Raw genomic sequence first — 19,415 nt, 5'->3', positions numbered from 1 at the left:
CAGTCATGTGACTGGCTGGGCGTGGCCAACTTGTAAAATGTGGTGAAACTCACTTAACAACGCTCTTGCTTAGCAACCAAAATGTTGTCTCAGAAACTCTGGCATTTGAAGCATGCAAGTCTTAAAGTTGTCAAGTTACAAGACCCTTGCACCCCTAACCCTTTAGGAAAAAAGCCCCAGGGGTGTTCAAACTTGACAGCTTTAAGACTTGTGGACTTCAACTCCCAGAATTCCTCCTCCAGTCATGTTGGCTCAGGAACTCTGGCATGGAAGTGTGCAAGTCTTAAAGCTGACAATTTACAACACCTTTGGACCCCAACCCTTTAGAAAAAATCCCAAGGGTGTTCAAATGTGACAGCTTTAAGACTTGTGGACTTCAACTCCCAGAATCCTCCTCTCGCTCTTCATTTTGATGATGTGCAGATGGGCGGGGGGGAGGGAGCTGGAACCGGTTCTAAACGGCACTGTAGATTTGTGGAACCTCTTCTATACAAGAGGTTAGAACTGGCAGGAACCCACCCCTGCTGTGGGCACACGCACTGTTGCCAGCTGCTCTTCTGGTTTCTAGTACACACATGTGCACTGGCCAGCTGATCTTCACAGGCATTGGAAAATGGCCCGAAAAATGCCCCCAAAACAGGCCGTTTCTGGGACGTTTTCTGGGCCAAAAACGGACTGAAAAACAGCTTGAAAACAGCCACAAAAACAGGCATGTGCTGTTCTTCAGGTTTCTGGTGCTACATGCATGCACACACATTCTGGTTTGGGCACTTGGTGCCCAAAAGGTTTGCCATCACTGATATAGAATATGTATACAATGTGGAAACATATTGAAGCTTCTCTTCAGTCCAGTATAAACCAAGATTTCCTATTGCAGTATAAATTTAAATTGATTCATAAGTGCCTACCTGAATTCCAATTGCACTATTCCCTTCTGGGATAAGCAATCACACGCAAAGTGCCAAGAAGGAATAAGAAACAAAAAAAAAAAAATCAAAGAAATGTAGGCATGAAGAAAAAAAAGAAAAGAAAAAGTTAAATCTAGTTTACATTAATATCATTCACAATACATCTCCCTATCTTTCTATCCCTGCAAAATGCCATTATAATCACTACGTTTATATACCGAATCTTTCAGCACTGACTTTTGATCTCACCACTCCTTTTTTCCAATACCATATCAAATCCACTGAACCATAAAACTTCCCAGGTCTTCTTTCGTTCTACTCCACTCGCTCTCCTGTTGTATACTTGTCCTGCAATTCAATCCTCTTTCATTTGCTCTATATGATTAAAGTATATTCTGGGGTATGGGTCATTTACTTTTGCATCAAATCCACATTCATTCATGAACTGAGCATAGAGTCTTGGACTTTTCTTTCTTGTTTGACCATGAATACTTCTTGGGTACACAATGTTCCTACTACATGCCGCTTACTTTACTGTTTTTCCTAATATACTTGTTGTGGCCCAGGAGGAGCTGTTGGAGCTGCCACCAGACTCCGACAGCGAGGGGCCCTATGAGTCGGCTCTGGAGGATGTGGAGGACCCTGGACAGGATTCCGACTCCGAGCAGGGCGCAGAGAGGCTGGTTGGCCACCAGGAGGCGCTTGAGCCTTGGACCAGAGGGGAGGAGACAAGGGAGAGTGATCCGGACGCCAGTAGTGAGTTGTTCCTGGATGCCTGGCAACGAAGAGCTAATAGGCGTCAGGAACAGTTGCGTAAGTACAAGAGGTAATTGCACTCAGCTGGTGGTCATTAGGCTCCTCTCCAGACTATAAAAAGACTGCTTGTGCACACGCCCCTCTTGCAGAAGTCAACGCAGGAACTAATGTTGGAGAACATTATGATGAGCTTGGCAGGCTGAATTGCTGCCACGGTTTATCTGTGTTGGATTGCTGCCAAGTCTTATCTGTGCCGGTTTGCTGCCAAGGACCTGTCTGTCTGTTAATTAAATGTTGTAACTTATCTTTGGCTCGGAGTGTGTGTTGGTGTGGGACGAGGGGGGTCAGAACAATACCAAACTCTTACTTCCTGTAACAAATTGTACCGAAACAGATTTACAGCCATCTTGTTCTATAAATTCTCCTACTCTAGAGCAGGCTACATACCACCCACTACTTTTCTATCGTCATTTACTGTACATATTTCAAAACTTTTTGGCCCAATTCCCCATTTTTGTAAATATTTGACCAAAATACACAAATTCATCTAGTTGCTTTGTTTTTTTTTAAAACATATGCATAACTTGATATCATTCTCTCAATATTCCCCATCAAACACAACTACTTTGGACTTTGATGCATTAATTTTCGGAACCATATTTTGCATGGCATCATATAATTTATCTCAATCGACAACATGACATCTGCTGTATACAGAAGGACAGGCATATTCACATCCCCAAGTAATATATCCCTAAGATCCAACTTCTACAATTCCTTATATATTTAACCATAAATACATTTAATAACCAAGGAGAAATCCTACAGTACCTTTCTCCCTGCTCAATGTTCAGTCATTTAATAAAATTCCATTTATATTTTTATAGCAATAGCACTTAAGAATTTATATACTGGCTCACAGTGCTTACAGAGTCAGCTTATTGCCCCCCAACAATCTGGGTCCCCATTTTAACGACCTCGGAAGGATGGAAGGCTGAGTCAACCTTGAGCCAGTCAGGAAAGAAGGAATCGAAACTCTTGGCAGTGTGAGCAGAGTTAGCCTGCAATACCGCATTCAAACCACTGCACCACCAAAGATCTATCTATCTATCTATCTATCATCTATCTATCTATCTATCTATCTATCTATCTATCTATCTATCTATCTATCATCTATCTATCTATCTATCTATCTGTCTATCATCTATCTATCTATCATCATATCTATCTATCTATCATTGTCTGTCTGTCTGTCTATCATATCTATCTATCTATCTATCTATCTATCTATCATATCTATCTATCGTCTGTCTGTCTGTCTGTCTATCATATCTATCATATCTATCTATCTATCTATCTATCTATCTATCTATCTATCTATCTATCTATCTATCTATCTATCTATCTATCTAGTAGATCACCCACTCAGCACATCTCACGGTAGTGTACAAACTAAAAACATAACAGATCAGTAAATTAATCAAAACCATACAAAGGAAAAGATGGCCAAAGAGGCAAAATAACAGAGAGATAACAGCCAAGCCATCTTATCATGGGCCCAATGCCTGAGAAAAGAATCAAGTTTTTAAAGCCAGCTTTAAATTAAGCTATTTCCTAATGCTTTTTCATATAGGACTCCCTGCAGTCATTCTATTTTCATATTCTCAAATGTCTATATTTTCTTTCCCTATTTCCCAAGATTATCTCTTGGTAGTGCCAAGTAGTGATTTGCTCCATATTCAAAATCTCTCATTACTCTTGTATCCTTCACTAATGCTCACAAGTTTTCATCACAAACAATAAGATCAGTCACTTTTTTTTTCTTCCATGCCTTTTCAGGTGTATAAATGGATGTGCTTATGATTAAAATAGGTATTTGAAATTAACAGAAGATCTTTTTCTAAGCAAGGTTTCTCAATGGCCTAATCACATTTTTCCGCATTTTCTCAGCATGTTGCTATTCATCCATTCACATCAGTTAACAGCATATTAGACTGCCATTAATTCTGAATGTTGCATAACCTTTCCCAAATCATATTTTTAATTCTTCAATTATCAGCATTCACTGTAGCACAATAGGCAGCACTGCCAATGTATGGGATTCTTGCTTTCATTCATACACATAACAACCTAGATGGCACAACTTCCTACTTTTTGACATACAATTAAGGCCATTCATTTAATTAACCATTCACTCAATTAAACCTATTAAATTAAACATATATCTTTGGATTCCAAAGACACTGTGCACATACTCATTAACTCCGTTCTACGAGATGCAATCACCTTCATTCAGATGTATTAACTCCTTTCCCGTTCCCTGAAATTCAGAGACACAAACTTTCTTTCTTTACTTTCACTTATTAATTCATGCTGTTTATCATTAACTCTTTTTGCATTCCACCTCACTGTCTTCCATAAGGATGTTATAGATGTAGGTAGAATCATCACATTTTTATGTAACACATTTTAATAAGATAAAGTGTAGGCTATGTTGCTAGTCGTAATCATGCCCCCCGCATACTTAGCATATCTTGTTCATTATTAGGAGTAATGCTTGTTAGTTTCGGCACATTTTTGCCAATATGCCACACAGATTTGATCTTAATCCAAGAACAAAGAATTGGGATTTAATGGCTTCAAAATGTGGGTGCTCCTTTTCTCTAAGAAAATTCTTAAAGATTATAAATAGGAAATAAATGTTTTCCAAATTGAGCAGATTAAGATGTTCAAGTATGTCCATAAATTACCTTCAAATTTAGATACTCTTTCAGCTATTTTTTCATAAATGCTTTCACATTTATATACACTTTTCGAGTATTTCCTGAACGTAGAAAATGTGTGAAGCCACAGTATGTGCATTATTATATTACCTAGCTACAATGCAAATATTTAGATTCTTGTTGCAATCAATCTACACAATGCAAAGTTTTTTGTTGTTTTGTACTCTGACTTATATAGCTTTTTGAATCTTTTCAGTCAACATTTATTATAATTATACTCAGAATCCCTCTCTCTATTCCAAATGCTCTCCTTTGGATAGTATTAGGAAGTTCCTCTGTAGCAGCCTGAATGAGGAATTTTGGCCTAAAATCCTAGTTAAGATAATCCTTTTAGATGAAAAATCTGGCTCAGGTGAATTTTGATAGAAAGTTAACACATGAGGAAACTTTTCTTTCAATTAAAAAAAGAGTTTTGTGTCATGTTGATAATGCACAGGATTCTCCTCAGTAAACACATTTCAATCTTGTGCCAAATATGCACAGGGGAATCCAAATAATTTAATGAACATGATAGTCATCAATAAGAAGCGTTGGCTGATATTAGTAACAGAATATGTAGAATTCTCCTCAGTGAGATCCCTGTCTTCTAATAGGGTTTCAATTCTTCATCAGAGACGATCTTAGGACTGTAATTCCAGTGTACCTCCCAAGAGATTCTGTTCTGGGCTTGTATTCCCTGACAGATCTTACAAATCCTATAAGTAACATAAGTAATTCATAAAGGCTGCAGATAAACAAACACAGTTGGGGAAAATGATAAATACATTCAATGCAAAGCAAATGAGTTGTACTTGCTATTCAGTTGCTTGCTTCCCTCTGATCTTTTTACAACTGTTACAAAGCCAAGACTCATCAAGTTACCTTATCACCAATATAAACCAGGGTTATTTTTTTTTTGGAATATTTAGCAATAGCAATAGCAGTTAGACTTATATACCACTTCATAGGGCTTTCAGCCCTCTCTAAGCGGTTTACAGAGTCAGCATATCACCCCCAACACTCTGGGTGCTCATTTGACCCACCTCGGAAGGATGGAAGGCTGAGTCAACCTTGAGCCTGGTGAGATTTGAACCGCCGAACTGCAGATAACAGTCAGCTGAAGTAGCCTGCAGTACTGCACTCTACCCACTGCGCCACCTCGGAAAGAAAATTCAGCTTTTCTTCAGTCCTAGGTTTTAGAAATTCTTTCTATGGGTGTATCTCTTTGCATTCCACCTCTACTCTTGTTCACAAATTGTGATTACATAATATCTGGGATGTTTTCTTTGGACTGCCTGTGCTTATCACATTTTCCTTGCCAGAGCACTCAGTTTGGATGGTTTATTCCCAAGAGTCTCATCAATTGTCTTGAACAATGATGTCACTGGTCATGGCTGACATCTTGCACAGGAGATTAAAATAAGGGCCAGCAGGCATAGCTAAAAAGATGGACATTTAAACTTAGCATTGCACAGGGATATGGCTTAAGTAGCCACATCCTAGCTTCTGAAAAATTAATGTCCCACCAAAGCATTTTTCTTACATTTGTAATAAAAAAAAAATCCATGAAAAGCAAAGAGATTTGCCTCCGAATATTGTCATCATGTATGTTTGACGATCCAATTTTCAAGTACCAAAATAGGAGTTTGGATGAACATATGCAATCCTCCCTCGTCATATCATCTAGCAAACCCCAGGAAATGGGCCTTGTCTGCCATGGTTCCACCACAAAACCGCGTTCGACTAAAGGGCGCTCGACGAAACCGCGTAGCTGACGTCATCACAGCGCGACAACAGCGCGGAGAAAAAAGCACGCTGTAAACGCTAAACCTAAAATTAACCCCTAAACCTAAACCTAACCCCACTAAACCTAACCCTTAACCTAACACTAAACCTAATCCTAACCCTAACCTAACCCTAAACCTAACCCTAACCCTTAACCTAACCCTAAACCTAACCCTAACCCTTAACCTAACCCTAAACCTAACCCTAAACCTAACCCTTAACCTAACCCTAAACCTAACCCTAAACCTAACCCTTACCTTAACTTGAATAGCGCTTTGCTTTCAAAGCGCTATTTAAAGCGCCCTTCTTTCTCCACGTTCGCTGTTGTCGCCCTGTTGATGACGTCAGCGATGCGGTTTAATCGGGCGCGCTTTAGTCGAGCGCAGTTTTGTCGTGCCACGGTCTGCCATAGCACCCACTCTCTAAACAGCAATCTTCTAGGCATCTGCAGCGTCCCCCCCTTCCCCCCATTACTGGCCTTTAGAATAGCATTAAAATGTGGCTCTTATGCAATCCTTAGATAGGATGTTTGGGGAAGTCAATCATTTGTTTCCATCAACATGGGGAGAAGACAGAATTGGCTGTTAAGCTACCCAGAGGAGTTGTAACTGACTGACCTGGAAACTTGAAAAAATAAATAAAGGAACTTCCTCTGTATAATTATAAACAGAGTCATTGTATTTTCTTGAGAACTAATAAGAGCACCTATTGGCTGCATCGTTTTTTCCCCCTTGAAAAGCATTACATCTGCCGTCTCATCTGCAATCAGGAATAAGTTTAATGAAGGCAGGTTAGACAAAGCTTAAATAAGTAAGTAAACAAATAGTCCCATTTGAAATTTCATGCAGTTTCAAAAAACAGTTTGCTACCACTGTCAGGGAAGTCCAAACAGAATCTCTTTGGAAATCGGTTGCAATTATAATTTGGACAGCTGCAATCTGGAAAAGACCTGGTTTGAAAAGCTTGCACTTTTATCACTTTCTGGAACTAATGCAAATGTCACAACTGCTCTTTACTTACTTTTTAAAACTTACTGTCTTCTTCTGAACACTTTACCCTGACAACTTGCCATGAGCACCAATGTAAATGAAATCCAGGCTCTTCTAGTAGGCCATGGAACCGGATGATATGTCACCCAGGTGTTTTTTTTTTAGTTAGTTTAGTTTAGTTTAGTTTAGTTTCACTTTATTTGTATGCCGCCCTTTTCCCTGGGGGGACTCAGGGCGGCTCACAGTTCAAAAAGGGGGGGGGAAGGACAAACAATTTACAACATAAAAGCACTACATCATTTAAGAACTCAACAGTCATACAATTCGAGTAGGGGTTAGAGTCTTTAACCCCAGGCCAGCCGGGATAGCCAGATTTTAAGTGCGGCGCAGAAGGTCTGGAGGGTGGTGAGGATCCAGATCTCCATGGGGAGTTCGTTCCAGAGGGTCGGAGCAGCCACTGAGAAGGCTCTCCTCCGGGTAGTTGCCAGTCTACATTACTATTTTATATTTGTGGGTCCTCCAAAACAAGCAGCTAAAAATTGATATTGTTATGGCTGATTTTTCTTCATTTTTTTTTTGTCTAAAACTGCATTATAAGTTGCCCAATGTTGCCATAGCAATTGGGGCAATTTATGCATTTACCAATTGGTCAATTAATAATTATATTATGGTTTGCTCTAACAAGATCCATAAGGCCTTATATATATATTTTAAAGTGGTACTTTGCTATAAGAAGGAACAAACCTTGGTGACAATTCTGTAAGTGATGAATGTCTCAATGGCAGTAATATAGCTTTCCGGCTCGTCAACCGTTATGAAAAGATCCTTTCCTTCTGGTTCATCCTCAAATTTGTACTGATTTATCATCGAAGATGGAGATGTTGGCATTAAAGGACTGAACGAGTTTGCCTCCATGAGTGACGCATCCTGTGAAAATAAACAAGGCAATTGGAAAGAAGTCATCAGGGTTACCAAAAGATAATGCCATAAAAGCAACGTGGGATGGCTGCTATAATATACAATTGATGAATCACAGTTTGCAAGGCAAAATACACAAGACTTGTATTTCATGCTCAGCTTGTTGTTTTTTTTTAAATGAGTCACAGACTAGTTGCCATTAATGAATGTCATGCTGCTCTGTCCAGGAGTTTGAAGGAAAAAATGATATATATTGAGAGAGTTGTGAAATTTCAGCTTAAATAATAGATTTACTTTATACAGCTCCTTATTTGGTGAGAAAGAACAGTATCAATAGGGCTATGTGTACATACTGACAATTATGTCTCTTAGAGAAGTAATTATATTAAGCATTACCGCTCTAGACCAGCATTTTTTTTTTTAACCACTTCTCTCTGTAACAATTCTTCCAGAGTTTTTAAAGGCGGTTCTGTAACATTTCACTTTGTTGGCAAAAAGATCACAGCCAGCTGTTCTGTTCTTTTCTGGCCTAGAAAACAGGCTGCTCGCTTCTCAAAAATCAGCCAGAGAGAGGTGGGAAGATATAGCAATCAATCTATCAATCAACTACAATAGCCTTTTTGTCTTGAAAATACACTTGGAATTGGGGTCTAAAACTTTCCTTGATCTCCAAAGTTCACTGGTTTTCTTCTTCTTTGCAGCAAGAGTTCCATTGTAACATGACACTGAATTTAGCCCTGCAGATCACATTTTTTTTTAATACAATGGTAATGCTGCATGTATCTTTTCCTTGGAGATTATAATGCAATAGCAATAGCACTTAGACTTATATACTGCTTCATAGTGCTTTTACAGCCCTCTCTAAGCGGTTTACAGAGTCAGCATTTTGCCCCCAACAATCTGGGTCCTCATTTTAACCACCTCAGAAGGATGGAAGGCTGTGTCAACCTTGAGCCTGGTGGGATTTTAACTGCCGAATTGCAGCTAACAATCAGTTGAAGTAGCCTGCAGTACTGCACTCTAACCACTGCGCCACCTTGGCTCTACAAATTGTTAAAACAACTCAAAAAACAATAATGGTGCTTCTGGAAATCACCAAATTGCTACAGAAACCCTCATATATACTCAGTCTTGCAGAACATAAGTATATAACACAGGAACACGGTTTCCAATTTGGTGCTATCAAAGACACATTTATTTATTTGATTTTTGTCCTGCCTTTATTGTTGTGGCTCAGCAGGAGCCGTTGGAGCTGCCACCAGACTCCGACAGCGAGGGGCCCTATGAGTTGGCTCTGGAGGATGTGGAGGACCCTGGACATGGTTCTGACTCCGAGCAGGGCGCAGAGAGACTGGTTGGCCACCAGGTGGCGCCTGAGCCTTGGACCAGTGGGAAGGAGACAAGGGAGAGTGATCCAGAAGCCAGCAGTGAGTTGTTCCTGGATGCACGCCATCGAAGAACTACTCGGCATCAGGAACAATTATGCAATTACAGGAGGTGATTGTACTCAGCTGGTGGTCATTAGGCTCCTCTCCAGACTATAAAAGCTACTTGTGCACACAGCCCTCTTTGTAGAAGTCAACGCAGGATTGAATGTCGGAGGACAGTTCTGTGAGCTTGGCAGGCTGGATTGCTGCCAAGCCTTATCTGTGTTTATTGCTGCCTGAGTTTGTCTGAGTTGCTGCCAAGGTCCTTATCTTTTTGTTATGCTTGGCTTTCAGCCACCGAGGTTTTGGTGTTTTGCTAATTAAAGTACATTCCAGTTAAGCTTGTCTCGGCATTCGTTACTGGACGGAGGTGGGGGTCAGAACACTTTATTATTTTTTATAAGCAACTTAAGACAGCAAACATATCCAATACTCCTTCTTCTTCCTGTTTTCCCCACAACAACCCTGTGAGGGTTGGGCTGAGAAAGAATGACTGGCTCCAAGTGATCCAGTTGGTTTTTATGCCTACGGCAGGACTAAAACTCATAGCTTCTTGATTCCTAGATCAGCTCTTTAACCACACTATCATAACAAGCATGAATATTTTTCTCAGTTTTTATTATGAACATAGTCAATCATCTTAACTAATTTTAACCAAGCCACCATTTTTCATGATCCTTGCACTATAATAATAATAAAGCTTAACCCAGAGGTGACCTTAAGCATGTAATATTTAAAGAAGTACTTGGTATTATCCTACCCAATTTTCAAAAATCATAGCTGCAGGCTTTTTGATCTTGAAGTGTGATGCTTTAGCTCATTCCTCTTGCACCATTTTCTTATTAAAATGCTGCTTGTTCGACCTCAATATCCCATTCTAAAATATGTACAATATTATAGATTAACTTTCCTCATCCCAGGGGGAATTGGCTTTCAAAGAATATTTGATGCAGAGTGTAACTGAATGGGGTCCAATCAGCATCTGTCTATGGAACCTTATATTTTGGTAGCTCAATACTGGTGAAAATGTTATTTAAAATATGCTGTTCCAGAACTAAAAACAAAACTGTAATGAATAACTAATCAATAAAACCTATTAACTATTTTTTGAGACTTTGCTTTAAAGGCAACAGATAATGAGTAGTTGAAAATTTATGGGAAAGGTTACTACCTAAAGGATAAAGGATACTAAAGGATATTTAAAGCTAACATTCAAAGTATTCAAATAAGTAGTAGCTGTGCAGTATATTTAGTATGTTATGCAATTCACTGAGAGAAACGCAAGGAACCCAAAGACCAGCAGGGGGCAGTGGTGGGTTTCAAAAATTGTTCGAACCTACTCTGTGGGTGTGGCCTCCTTTGTGGGAGTGGCTTGCTGTCCATGTGACCGGATGGGAGTGGCTTGCCGCCCATGTGACTGGATATGAAGATGCCGACGACACTTGTCAGAACCACCTTAAATTACCTCACACACAGCACTGGCATGCATAAGAATATGATGTCAATTTCTTTTTTGAAAGGCATCTTTGGTTTGCGTTAAAACAACTTCAACACACGCAATGTTCTGATGGCACCACAAACGCAGTAGTCATCCTTACCTTTCACAGAGGCACTGAGTTTTATAAATATGAGCATGATAGTGTAGAATAATCATATCCAAGGACCAGTGGTGGGTTTCAAAAAGTTTTGGAACCTCTTCTGTAGGTGTGGCCTGCTTTCCGGGTCCACTGGTGGAACCTCTTCTAACCGGTTCGGTAGATTTGATGAACCGGTTCTACCGAATAGGTGCGAACTGGTAGGAACCCACCTCTGAGCAGGGGGTATAGGGCACGTTTACCTGAAGTAAATTGTTCTACACAGTGTTTAGCTATAGGAGAGACACAAAGGGAATCAGAGAGACTCTTTTCACCACAAAGAAAGCCATCATTTTGGAGGCTGTTTGCCACTGGAAAGAGGGCAGGAAATGTGTTACACAGTATGTCATATTACACATGTAACACATTCAATGGCCGTCAAAGGTCACCTTTTGCACAGATATCAATTCACTTGGGGCTAAAAATAGCACATATTTGCATTGAAAAGAGAACGCCCCGAGAAAAGAATTTATTTGCAACTTGTGCACGGAGTTCATTGCAGATCAGGATTATATGGATCATCAAATAGTTGGTATGGAAAGAAAAGTAGGCACTCCTTGTTAATAACTGTTTTGTCAATGCTGTTTAATTGGGTTTAAAAGGCAGGGTGCTCCTTGGCTCCTGAAACACCAGATCTCTTAAGAGTTGCAGACAGGGGTGGTATTCACTTAGTTTGCAAATGTGAGCGCATGCGCCACTTCCGCATATGTGCTCAGTCTTCCCCGCATGTGCTTTTGGCTAAAAAGGGGCCTAAATGGGATGCCATAGACCCTGGGCCACCCGCAATTTCGACTACCGGTTCGGGCGAACCGGTCTGAACTGGCAGAATACAACCTCTGGTTGGGGATCAAGACTAGTTTAAAGACTGCAAAGTATTAAACTAATTCTCTGAGTCTGGATTCTGGCTCAAGCTGTCTGACTTAGGAAAATCCAGGTCAGTAGATTTCCATCAAACATCCAGGAAAACCAGGTTTCCAGTGTCTAGGAAGGAAAAATTCCTGTAAAATCGAGCAATCCTCTGAGAGCAGCATTGCAAATCCAACTCAGTGGATCATCCTTGTTTGCGGAGGATACTGGCAAGTTCAAGTCATCTTGAAGTCATCAGTGGTGGGATTCAGCCGGTTTGCACCTATTCGGGAGAACCGGTTGGTAACTTTCTAAGCAGTTCGGAGAACCGATTGTTGGAAGAAATCTCCTTTTGTTTTTTTCCACTTTACAGGGATAATCCTGTAAGGAAGGCAGGAAGGAAACATTCTGGTGTTGTTTCTAGCCTCATCTTTATTGACCTGCTTACAGAAACTGCCTCTCCGGTTAACCCTTACTACATTGTAACAGCAAAGGCGAAGCGTCCATCGACCTGAGTGACCTTGAGCTGGCCACGCCCACCCAGTCAAATGACCACCGAGCCTCACCTACCCAGATGGTCATTAGGGCAGAGAACTGGTTGTTAAATTATTTGAATCCCACCACTGGGTTGGATTCAGATGACACACACATGTTTCTCTCTGAGATCAACCGAAAGCTGGCAAAAGAAAGGAAACTTCAGAGCTGGCTGTCCCTTCTGCATTTCTTCTGAGTGACTTCAGATACCCCATGGAGATAAAAAGAGGGGGAGACCGAAAGGGTCAAAAGTATTGCTAGGTCAGATGGTCATACCTGAAAAAAATAGGCGACCAAAGACATGGCCAATGTTAAGGAAAAGGAGACACGACAAAATAAAAGAGTTGGAGTGATGGTGGGGCAATGATTGGATTGGGTTAATACTCCCCCCACTCCCTTTGTGGGCAAAACAAAAGAAATTCCAGAAAGCTTTCCAAATGTTTTATAATTATCAAAACAAGCTCCGACGAAAAGTAATTGAAAAAAAGTTGCTTGCTGGTTTGATTAATAGAAGAAATGACTCAGGGTTTTGACATTAGCTTATACCAGAGGTGGGTTCCTACCAGTTCGCATCAGTTCGGTAGAACCGGTTCGTCAAATCTACCGAACTGGTTAGAAGAGGTTCCACCAGTGGACCCGGAAAGCAGGCCACACCTACAGAAGAGGTTCCAAAATTTTTTGAAACCCACCACTCACTCACTCACACACACACACACACACACAGAGACAGACAGACAGACAGACAGACTCACACAGAGAGAGAAAGAGAAAGAAAGGAAGAAAGAAAAAAGAAAAAAGAAAGAAAAAGTGAGAGATGAAAGAAAAAAAGGAAAAAGGGACAGAGAGACAAAAGGAAGGAAAGAGAGAGAGAGAGAGAGGGAGGGAGGGAGAGAGAGAGAGAGAGAAAAAACACATGGCCAGCAAGCCACTCCCACCAGGTCACATGGCCGGCAGGTCACTCCCACAAAGGAGGCCACACCCACAGAGTAGGTTCAAACAATTTTTTGAAACCCACCACTGGCTTATACAGATAACATTTTGCTACATGTATCACTATTCCACTAAAATCCAGCAATCAGTGAGGCAAACAGAACGAACTGAGTGGAAAGGTCATCCTTGCGAAGTTTTTAATATAAATTTTATTCCCTGTCGCTACTAATATTTCCGGGGCCTTTTTCCTAACTGGATATCCCTGTCCGATTCTGGTGTGCTTCAGAACAGAATGGTTATTTTGCAGTCAGTGCCTATGACCTCTTGGCTTACAAATTCAGTATTCAGCACCATCTGTGGATAATATATAAAAGGCTCTATTTGGGGCAAACAGGAGGAGGGAAATACTGGAGGGAGAAATGAGGAATCATGGTCTTTGCTATTCTAAAATCACAACTGGGGTAAGTTCTTCTTTTAGCAGCTCTGAAAATCTTGAAAGCAGCATCCTGAACTGTCTGTCAGGACCTCATAACTTTCTAGAGAAGCATTGTTTCCAGGACATTCCTTAAATTAATTCAGAATCCATATTAGACTTATGTAATTATTTCCTTAACACCAATAGCACTGAATCTGTCCAGATCACACTTGACTATTGTTTACTTACACTTCATCATTAGTACTTACACAACTTTATCTCAAGCCACACTCACAGAGCCATGAGTGATGAGCCATAGGGGCACAGTGGTTAAAATGCAATATTGCAGGCAAATTCTACCGCACTGCCAGAAGTTCGATTCTCACTGGCTCAACTTTGACTCAGCCTTTCACCCTTCCCAGTTTGGTAAAATGAGGACCCAGATTGTTGGGGACAATCGTGGCACAACAAAACCGCGCTCATCAAAATAGCGGTGATAAAACCGCGTCGCTAAAGCTGCGACGTCATCACCGTGCGTCATCACCGCCGCGACAACAGCACGGCGACAGAAGGGCGCTTTAAAACAGCGTGGCTGCAGAAAGCTGATTTAAATTAAGGTAAGGGTTAGGATTAGGTTTAGGGGTTTGCTTTAGGGTTAGGTTTAGGTTTAGGGTTAGGTTAGGGTTAGGTTTAGGGTTAGGGTTAGCTTTAGGGTTAGGTTTAGGGTGCTGAGTGCTTTGGAAGGCGCGGATTTGCCCTCCGCGATTATGTCATCGCGGTAGGGTCGCGTTTCTCCTTAGCGCTTCGAACGGCACGGATTTGCCCTCCGCACTTATGTCGGCGCGGATTAGGGGTTCGCGGTTTTGTGGTGGAACTAGGGACAATATTCCAACTCTCTAAACCGCTTAGAGAGGGCTATAAAGCACTGTAAAGTGGTATATAAGTCTAAGGGCTACTGCTATTCTTAGCATGTTATTGTATTTTCATATCTTGCAGATGAGTGATTAAGACTAAAAGAATGTGGATTGTTTAAGAGGCATCAACTGGGACCTCATCTTCTCATAATTCACATCCCTTGACTACACTACACTACACTACATGATGCTAGTTTCCAGGAAGTCATTGTGCTAATTACCTTGAACTGATTTCAAAGAAGGTAATCGGGTGCAACTAGAAACATATTTTTTTTCCTTAGATACAGCAAAGAAAGGATCTAAGAATATGAATCCCAACTTTCATGCACAATAGGAACATGATATGCTCCACGTTATCATCCCCTAAGACTCCATTCAAAGTTTCTGTGCTGCGGGGGCAACTTTATGCCACGCAGCCAAGCGTTTTCTAAAATGTATGTACTTTGAGTTTATATTTTGAGTAATAATCTGGATTATTAAACTTGACAGTTTTAAGATTCTCATTTTTCACTACTTAGAGAGCTATTTTATTTCCACTGAGCAAGCAGCAAGGAATGATATATGAAGTCAATTTGTTTCCAGGTATTTGTGTGCTAAGAAAATAATGTTTTGGTTAGGCAGCAAACTTTGCAGATGAATGCAGATGGAGAAGTATGACAACAAGGGAATTTCCTTCCTATTAATATTGATTTTGCAGGAACACTTCTATTAATGTTTGCAAAATCCAGAGACAACAATAAGCTGTCTTTAAAATAAGCAATACAAGCACCCGAAGCGGTATTTCAAGGCTTTGTTGTCTAAAATTTTTGGAGTTAGTTAGCAAGCTGTGTTCACGAAGGCTTGGAACTAAACGCTCAGTTGATTGGAGAGCTGGAAAACTGATCTGAGAAAAGTGTAGGTACTTAACTATAAAATAAGCTGAAAAGCTCTGAACCAAGGTGAATTTTAGACTGCAGTGATTTAATATATGAATTCCAAATGCCTGCATAAATCATTATAAGCTGAAGCATTTACTTTCCCCACCCTATTGTCTCTATGAGGAAAAAAAAAATGAAATGCTTCATTCCAGGACTCGCCATTCACTACCTATAAAATAAAATCATTCCTGAAACTAAACCAGAATATCAGAAAATGGAGAGCAGAATATTTATGATTACTCTTTCCCTTGTTCTTAACTTCCTTTTTCTACCAAATCCTCAAAGGTCTGAAATGCCACGTTCCATTTTGCAAAACCCTAGATGATGCTTTGTTTCTGTATCTCCAACCAAAAAAGAAATTTTAGGGTGCAAATAGTGGATAAAAATTGTCGTTCAGATTATTACTGCTATTATTAGTAGTATTTTACTTTTCTGAATCAGTCACAGAAGGTGGCCATGATTGATCTCAGAAAAATATGCAAGATGGGATTTGGTTAGTGAGAGGTTAGGGAAAACCTTGGACTGTAAGAAAGATTGGGAAGTATTTTTAAAAAACTTTTTAAAAAGGGGGACGCAGTGACTCAGTGGGTAAGACCTGAGCTTGTCCTTCGGGATTGGGCCGCCTATAAATTTATTAAACAGTTAAACAGAAAGGTTGGTGGTTCGAATCCCTAGCGCTGCGTAACAGAGTGAGCTCCTGTTACTTGTCCCAGCTTCTGCCAACCTAGCAGTTTGAAAGCACGTAAAAAATGCAAATAGAAAAATAGGTACCACCTTTGGTGGGAAAGTAACAGCGTTCCGTGCACCTTTGGTGTTTAGTCATGCTGGCCACATGACAACAGAGACGTCTTCAGACAATTCTGGCTCTTTGGCTTTGAAACGAGAATGAGCACGCCCCCTAGAGTATGGAACAACTAGCACGTGTGCAGGGGGAACCTTTAAAAAAAAACAATATCCTCAAAGAAGGGAATTGTGAATCATATTGATGATGAATCATATTCATCACACATTGTGTGATGTGTTTCTACAGTCGTCAGAAATCACACCTGACTTTCACATTTTTTTCCTTCCTGAAGGAGCATGACATTCTTTATCAAACAATAATCCCAAATAATCAATAACAGAACCTTCTGCAGTAAAACATTAACAAAAATGAATCCAGCACCCTCGTTTTCACTCACTTCGCTGCATTCAATAACCTCTTCCTTATTTGGTGACTAGACAGTTTTTAGGAAGTGTTTGCACTTTTTTTCTAAATAAACTTTATGAAAAGAAAAAAAACAAAACAAAAAGATTTGCCACAGCTATCTGCAATTTAGCATTACATCCTGCAATATTTAAATGAAATATTCAATTTGCTTAATATCTACAGGTTTTCTAGATCAATCTGTTTCCAAACAAGGACAAGAGATTCCAAAAAGCACCAATCCAAAATGGGGTATTAGGAAGGGATCTCTGGCTTGCGTGGGCAGATTCCACCTCTTGCTAAATATTAATTTTTGAGTTCTATTGAGATTTTACTGGATTCACAATTTACTGGTTCACATGGGACTTGTTTACTGGTTCACATAGTGTGACTCATAAATAGAAAACCTGATTTATGATAAAGATTTATATAACCACCCATCTTAAGCAACCTTAAGCAACAACACAGTCACTTTATCGGTAAGGTGGGCAGGATTTAAATTTAACAAACATATATTAATAGTTTCTTATGCACATTACAAATATAGGTAATTTTCCAGCAGATGTAATATGTTCATCCTCAGTTATTTGCGATTTCAGTGCCCTTTAGGCCAATATTGCCAAAAAATATATATTAATGGAACTATGCTATCTATCTTTCCAAGCCATATAAATATATTTGAGATATAGTGATCCCCTCCAAGTCACCAGGATTCGTTTGTACAGTACACTATAATAGGCTTAAATGAAAGTGAGATTGGGCAATTTGTACTTCAACATGTTGTGTGACTGTCCTCAATTCAAACTTGGCAGAAGTCCAACTAGATAAAGATCTTTACTACATATTATAAAAAGGTCACTTGAAGCAATTGATCGCCTGTATCAACATGATACAGTCTCCTCTTAAATCCACTGGCACTTCTTTCTCTATTTTCCCATAGCTTAATAGATACCTGGGTGTTGACATCATCAACATTTATGCACTGGGAATAGTAATAAATTTCCATTGGGTTGGAAATAGTAATAAATTTGGGTAAGGTGATGAGAAGTTGGAAAAGAGAATAGGAACGGGAGAATAGGTCGGGTTACTCCTTTGCACCAACCCCTCTTTTTCAGATATGAATAAACGTTATCCCACTTGTCTTGCCAAAGTCCAATCAAGAAACATTTGATAAATATCTAAGGTTAAACAACCTTACATATACGAATCCAAGTATAAAAAATATTCACTTTTAGTGTTTACTAGAGGAAAAAATGAGGATGATCCTGTACAAAGAATGGAAATATTTCCTGATTAACTGCGTTTATTTTTAAACATTAGGAAATGCACAAGTCATAAATGATTCATTAATGTCTTTTAGGCTCATATTCAATAGCAAATCTAGTACTTATCTGGTAAGATGCTGACGTTTAGATTTTTCATTCCATACATTTCTGTCCTACACATAACTGAGCACAGTGTTTCAAGAATGAAAAATGTCTGTTGTCTTGTACAGCTACTACTCTATAAATGTCATTTCCCTTAATTTTTAGGAAAACACATTAGGATTTAGGATTTGTCCTGATGAACATCTAACTTCAAACCAATCACCGGAACAATGTTATAGAATAGAAATTTTTTTACATTTTAGATCTACCATGGAAATAATTCATTTTTGATGCATTTAAAGATTATCACCATCTGATCCCTAAATCCTCCCACACCCAATCAGTGTTTCTGATAGATTAAAAGGTCTGTTTCAGAGACTTGTTGTTTTCTAGATATTGCTGACCTGCAGCTCCCACCATTATTTGCAATTGTCCTGCTGGATGTGGCTCCTTGAGTTGCAATTTAGATAAAACTGGAGAATTATGGATTCATTATCCCAGTTATATATAGACCTTCTTGCATCAGAAACAGCTCTTATTTTTAGTATTTGCCTTTGTTCAAGTTGGTTGTCCCACATAACTGGCGCAGTGGGTAGAGTGCAGTACTGCAGGCCACTTCAGCAGGCCACTTCAGCTGACTGCTATCTGCAGTTTGGTGGTTCAAATCTCACCGGCTCAAGGTTGACTCAGCCTTCCATCCTTCCGAGGTGGGTAAAATGAGGACCCAGATTGTGGGGGCGATATGCTGACTCTGTAAACCGCTTAGAGAGGGCTGAAAGCCCTATGAAGCGGTATATAAGTCTAACTGCTATTGCTATAACTCTGGCTTTGGTTATAATTATTAGACTCCACTCTCAAGGCTTTCACTATTTCCTATTTTTCTGTTGAACCATAGATTACATCTTTGACATTGACCAAGTTCATACATCATGCTACATCATAGGTTTTGGCTTAATGGATTGAACAAATAAATATGTTGTTTAATAGCAATGTGCTAAATCAAGAAGAAAAAGCAATATTTTTGGATCACATTTATTAGTAAAAATGCTTAAAGAAACAAGATCTTAGCCCAAGACTTAACATCTTCTTGGCTTCTTTGAACTAAGTAATAACCTACCTGTTGCAGG

The 19,415-nt window shown here is 39.7% G+C and overlaps 1 protein-coding gene across 1 annotated transcript in view; it reads right to left on the bottom strand.

Annotated features, from left to right (window-relative positions):
- Nucleotides 1–19,415, bottom strand: part of SNX7 (sorting nexin 7) — a 72,975-nt gene that overhangs the window by 46,750 nt on the left and 6,810 nt on the right. The window contains 1 exon segment of the mRNA XM_032218361.1: nt 7,945–8,127. Coding sequence (XP_032074252.1) covers nt 7,945–8,127 — 183 coding nt within the window.

The sequence above is a fragment of the Thamnophis elegans genome, chromosome 5, assembly GCF_009769535.1.
Source record: "Thamnophis elegans isolate rThaEle1 chromosome 5, rThaEle1.pri, whole genome shotgun sequence".
NCBI classification, from domain to species: domain Eukaryota; kingdom Metazoa; phylum Chordata; class Lepidosauria; order Squamata; family Colubridae; genus Thamnophis; species Thamnophis elegans.
The sequence above is the reverse complement of the archived record's forward strand: the minus strand, read 5'-3'. Positions and strand labels throughout refer to the sequence as shown.